This window comes from Bos taurus, chromosome 2, assembly GCF_002263795.3.
Source record: "Bos taurus isolate L1 Dominette 01449 registration number 42190680 breed Hereford chromosome 2, ARS-UCD2.0, whole genome shotgun sequence".
Taxonomy (NCBI): domain Eukaryota; kingdom Metazoa; phylum Chordata; class Mammalia; order Artiodactyla; family Bovidae; genus Bos; species Bos taurus.
Window position 1 is genome coordinate 6952613 of NC_037329.1, and position 19022 is coordinate 6971634.

A 19022-nucleotide genomic window follows, 5' to 3' on the forward strand; every position below is an offset into this window, starting at 1 on the left:
TGAGGATACCTTCTACTTCCCAAAGCTCCAGTGAGTTAAACCCAAGAAACCCTGTAGGAAACCAGAGCCCACAGTACTAAGACTTGTCCTGGCCGTCTCTAGGAAGACCTGCAGGAAGAAAATCCACTTTCTCCAGGGACACCAACCCCTGGAGCATGCAGCACCCCGTCCCCTGCATTGTTCGGAACCAGCCAAAATATAATGACATGATTTTCAGCACACAGGTGTAGGGATGCTAAAGTAACCAAAGGCAAAATGTACCCCAAATTTCTGTTGTAGGTCATCCTATTTCCAAGGGGGTGTTTTTACTCATTACAGCCACTCTCATGCAGCTTAAATGGAACGAAGGACTGAATTAACTTCAAACAGTGAATGTGGCGATCTTATAGGTAAAAAAAGAAACTTTTGAACTAGATCTAGGTCCAAATCGAACTTACTAGCCATGTGACCTTTTAAGCAACTTAGTTCTCAACTATAAAGCTCATTTATGGCATCTGTACGACGAGAATAAAGGTGCCTGTTATTTTTGGAGTCAACGTAATGAGATAATGGATGTGAAGCATCAGCAGTCACTTGCTCTTGATAAACTGTAGTTAGACTCATGGACAACAAGCACTTGACAATGTGCACATACATTAAAACAAAAAAGTAATATAATTTAAATAGCTGTGTATTAACAAGAGGCTTTATGACAGGTGTACACTTTGATACTCTGAAGGGCTCTGAAACCTTCAGCAAATGGTACTGTGCAATAAGCGTCGTGCTAACTATGCCTAAAACACGGGTAATATATAAGCACTTAAAATTCATTTTGCCCAGGCAATTCTAAGTCTTTCAGACTTAGAATACAATGAATTAAAATACTTGGTTCACACATTTCAAAAGTTCATTTTAATTATTAAATCTGCACTTACCTGTCACTGAAAAAGCCAAATCCATAACCAAATCATGATGCCAATGTAAACATGTATATGTATATTTCTTTTCATCATCAAAATTCCTCCTGTTGGAGAAAGCCAACATTCTTAATTTGGTCAAAGGGGTATGTTTATCAAGCTCACTGGTTTTAATGTGCAAAAAGAACACTTTCTATTTCTAAACCAGTCACTTCTGCAACAGGCCATCACAGTATCCTACCAGTTCAATATTCACTGTTGTTACTCTTTCCATTTTACTTAAAGGCTGACAAAAAGCTCTCTTATAGATAAAATGCACCTTTTTAACTCCTAGGGCCAAGGGTGGAAATCTTAAAATAGTAAGTGTGCAATGAAGAGTATAGTAATATAAAAAAGGGAGAAAAAAAAAAAGACAGGGAGGACGCCAGCAAAGCCTCATCTACTATTAGCAGCTGCTTTTCGGTTCTGTCCTTCTCCCTGTACACAGGTATACCCCTGTTCTGCAGGACTAATCCAGAAGAAATAAATGATCATCAAGCTCTTCAAGAGTAAACAGACCAAAGACGAATTTTGCCATCCTTGTGACCAGTTGCTATGCAATCTTCCTTTGGGTGACATGTTACACATGTAAAGTTGTTCCTAGCATGTTTCTTATTTCTTGATGATGATAAGGTAAACCTAGAAGAAAAAAATTTTACCTTGATTATTAAAGACTTGGTGGGTGTGATATAGTTAAGTAAAAGGAGGTCCATCCTTATCAAGCCAAACTGGTGAGCTCTCAGAATGCACTGAATATAAATGTACAATTTTTAAGAAAAACTGTGACCAGGAATTATCAATTACATTTTATAAACATTTATTATTAAACAATATAAACTTTATGTGAATAACATTCTACCATAATTACTTATCCATGGAGGCCACTGAGAGTGAAATAAAGAATAGACAGTCCTTTCCGTGGCTTTCTACCTGGCCAAAGTTTGTTAAAATTTCTTGTTTAAGCTAAGTTTTTAGTATTAAGTATGGATAAGCCTCAGAAATTATATCTGAGACAGCTGGATAATCTGTTCAAAGATGTAAGGATCCTTCTTATACTGCAAAGGAAAACAGATGTTAATCTTCAGGCAGGGTTCAAGAGGACAGCGTCATTTGAAGTGACCTCTCATGCTTAGCACTGTGTTGCTGTGTGCTGGGCTCAGTCCTGTCTGACTCTTCGCAATCCCACAGACTGCAGCCCACCAGGCTCCTCTGTCCATGGGACTTTCCAGACAAGAACACTGGAGTGGGTTGCCATTTCCTTCACCAGGGAAACTTCCCAATCCAAGGATCAAACCCATGTCTCTAGTATCTCTTGCACTGGCAGACAGATTCTTTACCAATGTGCCACCTGGGAAATCCCATGCTTAGCACTAGCCTCTTTAAATATATTATCTCAGTCATCCTTACAACTCTGTTCAGTTCAGTTCAGTTGCTCAGTCGCGTCCGACTCTGCAACCCCATGGACTGCAACACACCAGGATTCTCTGTCCATCACCAACTCCTGGACTCAACTCATGTCCATCGAGTTGGTGATGACATCCAACCAGCTCATCCTTTGTCATCCCCTTCTCCCCCTGCATTCAATCTATCCCAGCATCAGTCTTTTCCAGTGAGTCAGTTCTTCGCATCAGGTAGCCAAAGTATTGGAGTTTCAGCTTCAGCATCAGTCTTTCCAATGAATATTCAGGACTGACTTCCTCTAGGATAGAATGGTTTGATCTCCTTGCAGTCGAAGGGTCTCTCAAGAGTCTTCTCCAACACCACAGTTCAAAAGCATTAATTCTTCCGTGCTCAGCTTTCTTTATAAACTCTCACATCCATAAAAGACTACTAGAAAAACCATAGCTTTGACCAGATGGACCTTTGTCAGCAAAGTATATCTTTGCTTTTTAATATGCCATCTAGATTGGTCACAACTTTTCATCCAAGGAGCAAGTGTCTTTGAATTTCATGGCTGCAGCCATCATCTGCGGTGATTTTGGAGCCCCCAAAAATAAAGTCTGTCACTGTTTCCCCATCTATTTGCCATAAAGTAATGGGACCGGATGCCATGATCTTTGTTTTCTGAATGTTGAGCTTTAAGCCAACTTTTTCACTCTGCTCTTTCACTTTCACCAAGAGGCTCTTTAGTTCTTCACTTTCTGCCATAAGGGTGGTGTCATCTGCATATCTGAGGTTATTGATATTTCTCCCAGCAATCTTGATTCCAGTTTGTGCTTCATCTAGCCCGGCATTTCATACAATGTACTCTGCATATAAGTTAAATAAGCAAGGTGACAACATACAGCCTTGATGTACTCCTTTCCCTACTTGGAACCAGTCTGTTGTTCTACGTTCAATTCTAACTGTTGCTTCTTGACCTGCATACAGATTTCTCAGGAGGCAGGTAAGGTGGTCTGGTATTCCTATCTTTTGAAGAATTTTCCACAGTTTGTTGTTATCCACACAGTCAAAGGTTTTGGCATAGTCAATATAGCAGAAGCAAATGTTTTTCTGGAGCTCTCATGCTTTTCTGATGATCCAACGGATGTTGGCAATTTGATCTCTGGCTCCTCTAAATCCAGTTGAAAATCTGGAAGTTCATGATTCACATTCTGTTAAAGCCTGGCCTGGAGAATTTTGAGCATCACTTTGCTAGTGTGTGAGATGAGTACAACTGTGTGGTAGTTTGAACATTCTTTGGCATTGCCTTTCTTTGGGATTGCAATGAAAACTGACCTTTCCCAGTTCTGGGGCCACTGCTGAGTTTTCCAAATTTGCTGGCATATTGAGTGTAGCACTTTCACAGCATCATCTTTTAGGATTTGAAATAGCTCAACTGGAATTCCATCACCTCCACTAGCTTTGTTCATAGTGATGCCCACTTAACTTTGCATTCCAGGATGTCTGGCTCTAGGTGAGTGATCACACCATCGCGGTTATCTGGGTCATGAAGATCTTTTTTGAGTAGTTCTTCGGTGTATTCTTGCCACCTCTTCTTAGTATCTTCTGCTTCTGTTAGGTCCATACCCTTTCTGTCCTTTATTGTGCCCATCTTTGCATGAAATGTTCCCTTGATATCTCTGATTTTCTTAAAGAAATGTCCAGTCTTTCCCATTCTATTGTTTTCCTTTATTTCTTTGCATTGATCACTGAAGAAGGCTTTCTTATCTCTCCTTGCTATTCCTTGGAACTCTGCACTCAAATGGGTGTATTTTTCCTTTTCTCTTTTGCCTTTAGTTCCTCTTCTTTTCTCAGCTCTTTGTAAGGCCTCCTCAGACAACCATTTTGCCATTTTTCATTTCTTTTTCTTGGGGATGGTCTTGATCACTGCCTCCTGTACAATGTCACAAACCTCCATCCATAGTTCTTCAGGCACTCTATCAGATCTAAATCCTCGAATCTGTTTGTCACTTCCACTGTATAATCGTAAGGTGTTTGATTTAGGTCATATCTGAAGAGTCTAGTGGTTTTGCCTACTTTCTTCAACTTAAGTCTGAATTTTGCAATAAGGAGTTCATGATCCCCATTTAATGGTATCATCCCCATTTAAAATGTATGTTAATCTGAAGTGCAAGGTGGTTCAATAAACTAATTTGAATCATGTTAAGCCCAGATATCCGAAAGCCTATATTCATCTCTATAGCCACAATATAAATGAGGATAATCTAAAAAAGACTTTGGAAACCACATCTCAATTCTGACAGCAGAAATCTATGTGTGGATGGAGTTTTAGGCAGACAAGCTCCCTAGGATTTTGTGTGTAATAATTTTAACTCACTGTGGATTAAAAATTCTACCTTTATATCTTGTGGTTTCATAATTTTAATATGGTATAGAAATAGCTTTGGGTCACAGGATGAATAAAATTACGATAAATAAAATTACAATAAACTCTTGAGTAAATAAAATAAAGCTATCAAAATGGAATTCTTACCTTGTTGTTGTTTTCTTTTTGAAAAAATAAACAGACAAGTAGAAGTCCCGTACTGCAGCAACATACTCCCCCTGGTATTGCAAAGAGAAGATAACATTCATAGTAACAGTTAACACCCTTTAAAAAGAAATATTCTCGTCACAATAGTTAACAAAGCAACAAAACTGTTTTGCTGATCAAGATTAATATGAAATGATATATTACAGTTTAACAATGGAAAGGATGTGCAGTTGCTTAGTTGACTCTTTGTGACCCCCCATGGACTGTAGCCCACCAGGCTCCTCTGTCCATGGGGATCTCCAGGCAAGAATATTGGAGTGGGTTGCCATGCCCTCCTCCAGGGGATCTTTGCAACCCAAGTCTCCCACATTGCAGGCAGATTCTTTACCATCTAAGCTACCAGGGAAGCCCAAGAATATTGGAGTGGGTAGCCTATCCCTTCTCCAGGGGAACTTTCCGACACAGGAATTGAACTGGATCTCCTGGGTTGCAGGAGGATTCTTTACCAGCATGATTATTGTATGGAAAGGATACTCCTACTTTTATAATAAACAGAAAGTTAAAGATTAATGTAGATCCTATATCCTAAAACTAGAGTCTCGAACTTTAAGTATAATGATTAAAACTTTTTTCTATTATGGCATAATTTATAAACAGTAAAGTGCAATGTCTGAAATGTATCTAACCACGTAACCATCACCACAATCAAGATTTAGGACATTTTCTTTGCCTCAGGAGCGCTCATTTGTTCTTTATTCCAGTCAATCCCCAATGCCCCTAGCCCTGCCAGCTATCACCATGGCTTACCTCTCGGCCTGTTCTATAACAGAACGGTAAATATTAGGTTGGTGCAAAAGTAACTGTGGTTTTGTATTGTTGAACTTTGCCATTTGATATTGGAATACATTCTTAAATACACGTGGTTATGTTATACATCATTTTAATGCATATTTCTCACTTGATGTTTTTTGCTAACAACTTATTGCTTGCTGTTTATACTTATTTTTAGACTACAGAAACGGTATTAGACGAAAAGCAAATTTATGTGATTCTCTTATTTGAGTTCGAAATAGATCATAAAGCAGCAGAGACAACTCACAACATCAATAACACATCTGGCCCAGGAACGACTACTGAATGTCCAGTGCGGTGGTTGTTAAAGAAGTTTTGCAAAGAAGACGAGAGCCTGGAAGATGAGGAGGGTAGTAGCTGGCCACTGGAAGTTGACAATGACCAACTGGCAGCCATCATCAAAGCTGATCCTCTTACAACTTCATGAGACTTTGCCAAAGAACTCAATGTCAACCATTCTGTGGTCATTCGGCATTTGAAGCAAATTGGAAAGGTGAAAAAGGTCAATGAGTAGGTGTCTCAAGAGCTGACCAAAAGAAAAAAAAAAAAAAAAAAAATATATATATATATATATGTATCTATATATACTTTTGGCACACAGAGCGCAGCCGAGAGGAGCTACCCCACGTCCAAGGTCAGGGGCAGTGGCTGAGACTGCCAGGCTGCAACTGCATAGGAACGGCCAAGAGGAGCTACCCCACGTCCGAGGTCAGGGGCAGTGGCCGAGACTGCCAGGCTGCAACTGCATAGGAACGGCCAAGAGGAGCTACCCCACGTCCGAGGTCAGGGGCGGCAGCCGAGAGGAGCTACCTCGTGTCTGAGGTCAGGGGCGGCGGCTGGGAGTGCCAGGCTGTGACAGCGTAGGAGCAGCCGGGAGGAGCTACACCATGTCCCAAGCCAGGGGGTGGAGACAAGCAACCCCAAGTCCAATGAGCATGGGCACAGAAGGGCCTAGAGGAGCTATTCCACTTTCAAGGTCAGGAGGGGCGTAGGTGAGGAGATACCCCTCTTCCAAGGTAAGGAGCAGCAGCTGTGCTTTGCTGGAGCAGCCGTGAAGAGATACCCCACGCCCAAGGTAAGAGAAACCCAAGTAAGATGGTAGGTGTTGCAAGAGGGCATCAGAGGGCAGACACACTGAAACCATACTCACAGAAAACTAGTCAATCTAGTCACACAGACCACAGCCTTGTCTAACTCAATGAAACTAAGCCATGCCCGTGGGGCAACCCAAGATGGGCAGGTCATGGTGGAGAGATCTGACAGAATGTGGTCCACTGGAGAAGGGAATGGCAAACCACTTCAGTATTCTTGCCTTGAGAACCCCATGAACAGTATGAAAAGGCAAAATGATAGGATACAGAAAGAGGAACTCCCCAGGTCAGTAGGTGCCCAATATGCTACTGGAGATCAGTGGAGAAATAACTCCAGAAAGAATGAAGGGATGGAGCCAAAGCAAAAAGAATACCCAGCTGTGGATGTGACTGGTGATAGAAGCAAGGTCCGATGATGTAAACAGCAATATTGCATAGGAACCTGGAATGTCAGGTCCATGGATCAAGGCAAATTGAAGTGGTCAAACAGGAGGTGGCAAGAGTGAACACTGACATTCTAGGAATCAGTGAACTGAAATGGACTGGAAGGGGTGACTTTAACTCAGATGACCATTATATCTACTACTGCGGGCAGGAATCCCTCAGAAGAAACGGAGTAGCCATCATGGTCAACAGAAGAGTCCGAAATGCAGTACTTGGATGCAATCTCAAAAACGACAGAATGATCTCTGTTCGTTTCCAAGGCAAACCATTCAATATCACAGTAATCCAAGTCTATGCCCCAACCAGTAATGCTGAAGAAGCTGAAGTTGAATGGTCCTATGAAGACCTACAAGACCTTTTAGAACTAACACCCCAAAAAAGATGACCTTTTCATTACAGGGGACTGGAATGCAAAAGTAGGAAGTCAAGAAACACCTGGAGTAACAGGGTAATTTGGCCTTGGAATATGGAATGAACCAGGGCAAAGAATAATAGAGTTTTGCCAGGAAAATGCACTGGTCATAGCAAACACTCTCTTCCAACAACACGAGAGAAGACTCTACACATGGACATCACCAGATGGTCAACATCAAAATCAGATTGATTATATTCTTTGCAGCCAAAGATGGAGAAGCTCTATACAGTCAACAAAAACAAGACCAGGAGCTGACTGTGGCTCAGATCATGAACTCCTTATTGCCAAATTCAGAGTGAAGTTGAAGAAAGTAAGGAAAACCACTAGACCATTCAGGTATGACCTAAATCAAATCCCTTATGATTATATAGTGGAAGTGAGAAATAGATTTAAGGGACTAGATCTGATAGACCGAGTGCCTGAAGAACTATGGACTGAGGTTCATGACACTGTACAGGAGACAGGGATCAAGACCATCCCCATGGAAAAGAAATGCAAAAAAGCAAAATGGCTGTCTGGGGAGGCCTTACAAATAGCTGTGAAAAGAAGAGAAGTGAAAAGCAAAGGAGAAAAGGAAAGATATAAGCATCTGAATGCAGAGTTCCAAAGAATAGCAAGAAGAGATAAGAAAGCCTTCTTCAGTGATCAATGCAAAGAAATAGAGGAAAACAACAGAATGGTAAAGACTAGAGATCTCTTCAAGAAAATTAGAGATACCAAGGGAACATTTCATGCAAAGATGGGCTCAATAAAGGACAGAAATGGTACAGACCTAACAGAAGCAGAAGATATTAAGAAGAGGTGGCAAGAATACACAGGAGAACTGTACAAAAAAGATCTTCACGACCCAGATAATCACGATGGTGTGATCACTGACCTAGAGCCAGACATCCTGGAATGTGAAGTCAAGTGGGCCTTAGAAAGCATTACTACGAACAAAGCTAGTGGAGGTGATGGAATTCCAGTTGAACTATTCCAAATCCTGAAAGATGATGCTGTCAAAGTGCTGCACTCAATATGCCAGCAAATTTGGAAAACTCAGCAGTGGAAAACTCAGGACTGGAAAAGGTCAGTTTTCATTGCAATCTCAAAGAAAGGCAATGCCAAAGAATGCTCAAACTACCGCACAATTGCACTCATCTCACACACTAGTAAAGTAATGCTCAAAATTCTCCAAGCCACGTTTCAGCAATACGTGAACCATGAAATTCCAGATGTTCAAGCTGGTTTTGGAAAAGGCAGAGGAACCAGAGATCAAATTGCCAACATCTGCTGGATCATTGAAAAAAGAAGAGAGTTCCAGAAAAACATCTATTTCTGCTTTATTGACTATGCCAAAGCCTTTGACTGTGTGGATCACAAGAAACTGTGGAAAATCTTCAAGAGATGGGAATACCAGACCACCTGACCTGCCTCTTGAGAAATCTGTATGCAGGTCAGGAAGCAACAGTTAGAACTGGACATGGAACAACAGACTGGTTCCAAATAGGAAAAGGAGTACGTCAAGGCTGTATATTGTCACCCTGCTTATTTAACTTATATGCAGAGTACGTCATGAGAAATGCTGGGCTGGAAGAAGCACAAGCTGAAATTAAGATTGCCAGGAGAAATATCAATAACTTCAGATATGCAGATGACACCACCCTTATGGCAGAAAGTGAAGAGGAACTAAAAAGCCTCTTGATGAAAGTGAAAGAGGAGAGTGAGAAAGTTGGCTTAAAACTCAACATTCAGGAAACGAAGATCATGGCATCTGGTCCCATCACTTCATGGGAAATAGATGGGGAAACAGTGGAAACAGCATCAGACCTTATTTTTATGGGCTCCAAAATCACTGCAGATGGTGACTGCATCCATGAAATTAAAAGATACTTACTCCTTGGAAGAAAAGTTATGACCAACCTAGATAGCATATTCAAAAGCAGAGACATTACTTTGCCAACAAAGGTCCGTCTAGTCGAGGCTATGGTTTTTCCTGTGGTCATGTATGGATGTGAGAGTTGGACTGTGAAGAAAGCTGAGCACGGAAGAATTGATGCTTTTGAACTGTGGTGTTGGAGAAGACTCTTGAGAGTCCCTTGGACTGCAAGGAGATCCAACCTAAAGATCAGCCCTGGGATTTCTTTGGAAGGAATGAAGCTGAAGCTGAAACTCCAGTACTTTGGCCACCTCATGCGAAGAGTTGACTCATTGGAAAAGACTGTGATGCTGGGAGGGATTGGGGGCAGGAGGAGAAGGGGATGACAGAGGATGAGATGGCTGGATGGCATCACTGACTCGATGGACCGGAGTCTGAGTGAACTCCGGGAGTTGGTGATAGACAGGGAGGCCTGGCGTGCTGCGATTCATGGGGTTGCAAAGAGTTGGACATGACTGAGCGACTGAACTGGAATATACTTTTTATTCTATGGAACAACAATGAACCATTTCTCGATCTGTGACATACAAGGAAAAGTGGATTGTATACGAGAACCAGCAATGACCAGCTCTATGGGTGGACTGAGAAGCAGATCCAAAGCACCTCCCAAAGCCAAATTTGCAACAAAAAAAGGTTGTGGCCACTGTTTGGTGGTCTCCTGCCTGTCTGATCCACTACAGCTTTCTGAATCCAGGTGAAACCATTACATCTGAGGAGTACGCTCAGCAAGTTGACAAGATGCAGTGAAAACTGCAACGATAGCAGTCGGCACTGGTCAACAGAACGGGCACAATTCTTCCCCAAGACAACGCCTGAGTACAGGTCACACAAACAACACTTCAAAAAATGAATGATTTAGGCTATCAAGTTTTGCCTCATCCATTATATTCACCTGACCTCTTGCCAACCAACTACCACTTCTTCTGGCATTTCAGCAACTTTTTGCAGGGAAAGTGTTCCACAACCAGGAGGCAGAAAATGCTTTCTTTGAGTTGACGAATCTTGAAGCATGGATTTTTATGATACAGAAATAAGCAAACTTATTTCTCATTGGCAAAAATGTGTTGATTGCAATGGTCCCTAGTTTGATTAATAAAGATGTGTTTCACGTGTATATGTGTGGTGGATTCATGCTGTTGTATGGCAAAACCAATATAATATTGTAATTAACCTCCAATTAAAATAAATAAATTTACATTAAAAATAAATAAATAAAAAATAAAAGGAAAAAAAAAAAAGATGTGTTTCAGCCTAATTATAATGATTTAAAATTCATGGCCTTATGATCCAGCAATCCCACTGCTGGGCATACACACTGAGGAAACCAGAAGGGAAAGAGACACGTGTACCCCAATGTTCATCGTAGCACTGTTTATAATAGCCAGGACATGGAAGCAACCTAGATGTCCATCAGCAGATGAATGGATAAGAAAGCTATGGTACATATACACAATGGAGTATTACTCAGCCATTAAAAAGAATACATTTGAATCAGTTCTAATGAGGTGGATGAAACTGGAGCCTATTATACAGAGTGAAGTAAGTCAGAAAGAAAAAACCAGTACAGTATACTAACGCATATATATGGAATTTAGAAAGATGGTAACAATAACCCTGTGTACAAGACAGCAAAAGAGACAATGATGTATAGAACAGTCTTATGGACTCTGTGGGAAAGGGAGAGGGTGGGAAGATTTGGGAGAATGGCATTGAAACATGTAAAATATCATGTATGAAACGAGATGCCAGTCCAGGTTCGATGCACGATACTGGATGCTTGGGGCTAGTGCACGGGGATGACCCAGAGGGACGGTATGGGGAGGGAGGAGGGAGGAGGGTTCAGGATGGGGAACACATGTATAACGGTGGCGGATTCATTTTGATATTTGGCAAAACTAATACAATTATGTAAAGTTTAAAAATAAAATAAAATTAAAAAAATAAAATAAAATTCATGGTCTGAAACTGCAATTACTTTTGCACCAATCTAATACCTCCCAATGGTAGCTCAATATCACCTTTCTGAGATTCACCCACGCTCTTAAATGTATCATTAGTTCCTTTTTATTGTTTAGCAGCACCCAGTGAATGCATATGTATTACAAATCGTTGATTCTCTTATTGACGCACACTTTCTCGTACGTGTCATTTGGTGGCCACGCTTTCATGTTGCTACCTATAGGCAGAACTGCTGTGTCACAGTAAGGCACATGCTTAACTTTACCCCATATTCAGCCACCACTCGGTACTGTCACTATCTGTTCTAGTGGACGTGAAGTAGTATCTCATTGTGCTTTTAATTTGTATTTAACTGATGACTACGCTGCTGAAGAGTAATGACGTTTATAATGTTAAAAGTGTTTTCTCTAAGAAATTAAACCTTTTTAGAACAAAGCCAAAATAATGTTATAAAACTTAAGACTAAAGAAACATGCCATCACAATGATATTTAGGGGCTTTCTATGGTACTTGATTTGATAGCTAAATAAATTATTGTATGAACATCATACAGTCAGTTTCAGATAAAAATTTAAGTATACACATGCTGCAGTGCTAAGTGAAGAAAAAAAAAGATAAAGCCCTCAGATAATTATTCAGATTGGGAAGTTATTTTATACATATTTAAGAAAAAGTCTAGAAAAACATTCCTCAAATATTATTGCCTGTTGAGATTTCATTTCTTTACTTTTCTGTAAAAGCATACTATTTACAGACATGGAGGTCATATTTTCAAAAGACATATATCTATAATCAAGTGGCTACAATATCTACAATCAATTTAAGTGGCTTTTACATGGTATAGGCTAAGAAGTACAGAAAATATGTCAAACCATTGATTTTTCTGAACAATTACAGAGTTTATAAGAGCAGTAAGATAATATACAAAATAAGAATGGCCCTAAAAAAAATCTATACTGCAAACATATGCTAAAGCTGCAAGACAGTTTTTTTAGCTACTAACAAAGGCACTGTAACTCAAGGCAATATTAAATGACTGTAACATAAAATACTCAGAGGAAAGATCGCAGGAAAGAGATTTTATGTACACAAAAGAAAACCAACAAAGCAAATTTTACCTCATTTCCAAAGGCAATGCACTTGGGTGACTGGTTTACGTAATCCAAAACAAAGGAGAGCTCCTTAGCTTCTATTTCCTGACTTGATGATTTTGGTAGTTTCACTGAAGCCAGCTGAAAGACATCTAGCCAAAGGCAGCTATATTAATAGAAAGCTTCTCCAGAGAAAGCATGTGTGTTTGTTCATATAAAACCGTTTATCAGAACTCCAGAGTTCACTTGATGCCAAGATCATCATTCTAGGCTATCTGAACAAGCTGTACTCTTTATTTGAATATACAAGTTTTAACAGAAGTCTAATCTCAGAACTCATTTATGTACACAAGCATCATATGTACATTCAGAACATTTATGTACACACAAGCATCATATATGTAGAAATAGGAAACAGTTTCTTTTACTGGTGCATTTTGCTTTCCAAAGTGCTGAGATGAGCTTTAAAATGGAGACAGAATATGACATACTGGTGAAATGAGCAGCCACAAGCAACAAATCATCTGAGAGCTTTCACAAATGCTATGGACTTGCCACACATACATAGGATAAATCTTTTCTGTAAACTGGCATGCTTTTCTCTTTGCATTCTGTTAAAATAGCTTCTCCTTAACAGGAAACAGTTATATTTCACTGCACTATTTCTTCCTTGTCCTCTACCAGGGAAGCCCCCTAGATTTTATAATGAATACAAAATTCTGTAACGCGTTGATCTACTATTTTTTTCTGTTTTCCAGTCTTTCTTACAGCCTTTTCAGTCATCTCAAACTTTATATGCCTAAATCCTAAACACGTATTTTCTTTTCTAAAGTTAAGTCTTCCCCAACACTGCCCACTTCAACTGAGGAATCATGTGGTGAGTATGGGGAGTGGCTACCAAACTACAGTGATGAGCAAAGCCACCTAGGAAGACACAAAAAATGCTCACTCCTAGACCAAATCTCAGACCCAGTGAATCAGGGTTCAGAAACATGAATTTTTAAATAAGCATACACATTTAAGAATTAAGACAGACATTAAGATCCAGAAGGAAATGGCACCCAACTCCAGTATTCTTGCCTGGAGAATCCCATGGACAGAGGAACCTGGCGGGCTACAGTCCATGGGGTCTCAAGAGTCGGACACGACTGAGTGACTAAACAACAACAAGAGACATTAAGAATTCACATATTTATGTACAGGCAGAACCTAAATACTGAAAAGTGCTATTTTAAACAGTCACCTGATAAGGCAACAATCATTTTAAGAAATATATTGCCATTTCCAGATATTTTTTGAAATGTCCCTTAAAGATGGTTTATGGGCCACATAAGAAAACTCATAGCTTTTTATTCTTTCATGTCACATTTCTGATAGATAAAAACATTACTCCTTAACACGGTTGGTACCAAATGACTTCTAGCTAAAAGCGATTTCGCTTTCACAGTTGTGACTATTCTCAAGTTACTTAAAAGTCCATGACATTAGCAATCTGCAAACTGTTTCAACAAAAGAAACAACAACCCCCCTCCCAAATCCCAAAAATCTGACTACCAACACTCCCCAAAAAACAAACCAAAAATCCCCCCAAAACTTCCAAACCACCCCCATCATGGAAAGGATTACTTAGTAAATGAGTTGTGAGCCAATCTCACTGACCACCCAGTTACAAATTTAAAGCTGGTCTGTACTTTGAATTCTGAATACAACTCTATTTTAAGGAGGACGCACACAGGTTGCATTGGGATTCTTGAAGTCTGAGATTAGAAAAATGCTTTGCATATATTCTTCATATCAATGTTGGGGTATTAAACTTGCTAAAGGATAATTACTTGTAACTACTGAAGATATTCTAGATTTCCTAAAATGCTCTGAAACAGCAATTTCAGTGAATAATGTTCCAATGATAACAAAAATATAAAAATAATTTAGCCACCCTCTTAGCTGCTAATAATTTGTTTTCTATACCATTTCTTCCAGATTCAAGGTCAACAAATGGGTGGTGTTTGAGGATGGGTAAAATGATAGGGATGCTTAAAAATGACATTTGTTCAGTAGCAAGACACACTGTAGCTCAAAATAGCTTTAAAATTAGAGTTAGGTTGTCCATTATCACAACCATATTTTAAATAATCATTCCCTCATCAATATTTCAGAAAGTAATACAAACCCTCCCCCAAATGACTGCAATAATGATGAAACCAATTTAAACACCAGCTCCAAAAACTGACTTCAGACTAAAATGAAAATGTTAAATTTGAGACACTGTAAAAAGAAAAAAGCCACTCAAAGCTATATAAGTCAAAATAAATTAATTTACTGTACCTGGTTTTTCTTTATTTATTGTAACAAAGACAGAATCCTCAGCGTGGGAAAGAGTAAAAAGGGCGTGAAGTTCACACCCAACTCTGAAGGTCTGAAAGATGAAGAGCACAATATTATTTATTCCGTCCACCCCCTGCAGAAGTTTCATTAACAGGAGGGATTTTTTTAATCCATTTTGCTCACTGCTATATTGCCAACATCAGAAGAAAACTTGGCCTAGGGAGACACTCAGTATGTATTTACTAAATAACCTTTTAAGTGAATATCTCTAGATCTACCTGGTTCTTTTCCATGGGTGCACAGTATTCAATTGAACGAATATCCAATTTTAACTTGAGTAAATTCAACTTTTTTCTACCATGAAAAATGTTTAATGTTTTAAGAATCATATGTACCTGGCATTATTTCAACAAGAGATTCCTAAAGGTGAGATTGCTGGAGCAAAGGTATTCATTTTCAGTTTCATATACTGACTATATACAAAAATGTATATTTCTCTATATTTTATCACTATATATTTTCAATTTGCAATTTGTCTAAACTGACAGGGAAAAATGTGGTTGTTATCTCTTAATTTACATTTAACTATTAACAAGGTTAAGAATCTTTTCATGTTTATTGGCTATTTTTTTTTAGTGTATTACATATTCCTACTCTATACCATCGTTTTTTTCCTGTGGGGTCTAGTTTTTCCTTATTGGTTTTTGGTAATTTTGTGTATCACTGATAATATCTCTTGTAAATATGTTCTTTCACTGCTCATTTTTTGGTTAAAAAAGTTTAAAATTTTATATAGTCAAATTTATCTTTTATGATGAGTGAATTTCATGACATTTTAGGAAGGCTATCTAAAAGATGAGACCTTAGAGAAGTAACAAAACACATCTGTCTTATGTTGCCATTCCTCTTCACATAATGAAAATGGAAACTCAATCCACGTACCTTTATCAAAATGCCATCTATATAGTCCCACAGTTTAATTGTGCCATCAACGGAACAAGAATACAGCTAAAAGGGTAAAAACAGTACAAAACTGATTAAGAAAAAGAACTACAATAAGATTATCAAGTAACTTAAATGCTGATACAGAAGGGATTGCCTATTCATTAATCTATTATTAGCTTTAAAGACGTGAAGTCACTTATACTCTTTTTGCAAAATGAAAAATCTTATCACAGCTCTTTGTGGAAATGAGACCTATCAAATTTTAATTAAAAGAAGGAAAAAAGTCAACCCTCTACTTTCAAGAGGGAGATGATAAGGTACTGAGTAATAAAAAACTCTTGAGAGCTTGTGACTATTATCTCAGAGCTCAGTTCTTTACCAGCAGAACTACTTTTATCTTGCATGGGTATCAAAGGAATGTAGGGTAACAGTCAATTTCTACGTTTATCTCATTGTAACCAACAGTCTGTGGGCCAAACTCTGGTAACACCAGAATGCTTTAGTAACATGTTTTTATTTTGGTTTCAGTGGACCGAGTTTTACTAAGGTTACACTGAACTTCTGTGTGTGATATTATTGTGAAAACAATTTACAAGAAAGATGGTGGAGTAGGACATGCAACTCATCTCATAAACAATGTAGTTCCAGGCTGTGAACCTATTTTAATAATTTACTTTTAATTTTAATAATTAAAAATAAGTGAAAAATACCCTGAATCAGAAAATCAAAATAGATATTTCCTTGATCATCACCTAGAAAGCTTCTCAGCCAAATTCAATTTAAATTACTCTGGCAACAGTAATGCCAATATTAAAAGATTCAATTGTGAATTGTTTAACACCTGTAGATGGTTGTTGGGATTGAGCTGGATTCCGGTCACCAGATTTCTGTGCCCTTGCAATATATGCACACATTCTTCTGTAGCTGTGCTATAAACTTTAATAAAGTCTCCAGAGACACAGAAGATATACCTGGAAATAAGAGAGAAAAACAAGATTCACTTTTCCATACAGTATAATCTGTCTATTGTCCATGAAAAATTAAAACATGCAATGGAGATTTCATTTAAAATAAAAGTTCAAGAACTGTATACTCAAATTGTGCTGCTCACACCTGTAGGGACATCTAAGACTATTTAGTTCATTAACTCTCAAAAGTAGATCAATGATGCCAAAAATCACATCTCTGACCTGTGCCAGGGGCAGAGGCTATATGGCATCATCCTGCAAAAACGGCTGACCTAACCAAGCTGCCTGCTCGCTAACGGATGCAGAGACTGTGCTGTGCACTACCAGTTACTCTTCTGTGGGGTGTGGCCAACAGCAGTCTTGCCTTGTCCTCCAATACTCCATCATTCATTGCGGACACCAGTTTACAAGCACGAAGTCAAAGATTCTCTACTCAGTGAGGTCTCTCATATAGCAAAGTGTAAAGACTTTATGGCAGTTCTTTTTCTTGCTGCTAAAATGCTGATTTTGCCTTTGTTTTTCTAGATTTGTGGCTTTCTCCCATATAGCAGAGGCTACTAAATTATTAATTGTGGTTAATCTGGGGTAATATTTGATTTTTTTCATAGTAGGTATAACCATAAGACAAAGCTCAGAACTGCAAATATTCTAGTATCAAATAAAAAATGTTTGTTCTGTGCCTATTAGATCTGACACTGTACATGCCTAATATGGTGCTTCCTCATACACTATAGAAGGTAAAAACCACAGAATCCTTAGACTGGACCTCCCTCTACTCTGTGATCCCAAATCATTTGATCTATTTTTGAATTGTGTTGAAATTCCTCATTTATCTAAATATCCGTCTCCCTTATGTAGCCATAAGCTCTTGTAGGGCAGAGGCCTTACTTATATTTGATTTCCAATGTCCAATCCAGTCTGTCAAACAGAACTTGCCCAATCTTCAAAGGTTTTATAAACTATTTAAATAAAATGAACCAGTGAAAGAATTACTACCAAATAATCAAAGGGTAAATCTATGCTGACTAGGGCTGCTACTACCCTATTTTATCATTTCTAAGACACTTGAGTTTTCACACATACATCTCTGAAATCAAGATGCCTCTTCCAAGTGCTGTGACCAGAGGACACAGTTGTGTTCAACTGTTTAATAAGATCAACAAAGAACAAGCAATGAAGCAACCGAGGCCCATGGACACCCCTGCTGGCTGGCTCCTCCTCTCCACGCCCATGAGTACCCACGTTCTCACCATCTTCAGCCCAGACCACTCTTTTAAGGGCCCCCTTCAGTCTCCAGGTGCGGCTCTTCAATTCACTTTTCTTATTCATTTTTACAAACTTGACCATATTATTTCCTTAAATAAAGACTAAATTAAAATCCTTCAAGGTTTTTTCACTGGTTTCAGGATATGATCCAATTCCTAAGTTTGACTCCAATCTGACTAGAACTTTTTCACTTGAACAGTAGGCCAAGTGGTTCAAAATTCCAACAATCTGCCCAACCCCGCTCCCCACCTGCATTAGCAGGTCCTTTAGGCAGTACTTCCTTGAGATGGTGGTGGGTGAGGGGGTACTGAAAACTCACCCTAGCTGATTTTGATACTCTTCTCTAGAGGAAAGTCATTTCCTCTCTCCTTGCTCCTCAGCAGAGAATAATGGGTTTAACTACCAATATTTGAATACAAACCCCTAGAGGAAACATTCCATGCCTTTGCACATTCTGCTATCCTTGGAGAATGAGAACATTTTCTACATCTTTGACACTCAGTTAGGGTGTCTTTCTACCGGAAACCTTCTCTTGCCGCTGCTGCTAAGTCGCTTCAATCGTGTCCGACTCTGTGCGACCCCAGAGATGGCAGCCCAACAGGCTCCCCCGTCCCTGGGATTCTCCAGGCAAGAACACTGGAGTGGGTTGCCATTTCCTTCTCCAATGCATGAAAGTGAAAAGTCAAAGTGAAATCGCTCAGTCTTGTCTGACTCTTCGCGAGCCCGTGGACTGCAGCCTACCAGGCTCCTCCGTCCATGGGATTTTCCAGGCAAGAGTACTGGAGTGGGGTGCCATCGCCTTCTCCAAACCTTCCTTTATTTTGTTCCAAATCGGTGCCTGTCTTAACCTGCTTCCACAGGGTGCAGGGCTCAGGTCTACTCTGGCATTTTCCACAC

General features: G+C 39.3%; 1 protein-coding gene across 2 annotated transcripts in view; it reads right to left on the bottom strand.

Moving 5' to 3' along the window:
• WDR75 (WD repeat domain 75) overlaps positions 1 to 19022 on the bottom strand; it is a 41852-nt gene that overhangs the window by 17528 nt on the left and 5302 nt on the right. For both annotated transcript variants that reach the window (XM_005202201.5, NM_001102062.2), the window contains 7 exon segments: positions 16733 to 16862; positions 15889 to 15954; positions 14947 to 15037; positions 12649 to 12773; positions 4852 to 4922; positions 1455 to 1574; positions 915 to 1003 (listed from right to left, as the gene is read on the bottom strand). In XM_005202201.5, the coding sequence (XP_005202258.1) occupies positions 915 to 1003; positions 1455 to 1574; positions 4852 to 4922; positions 12649 to 12773; positions 14947 to 15037; positions 15889 to 15954; positions 16733 to 16862 (692 nt within the window).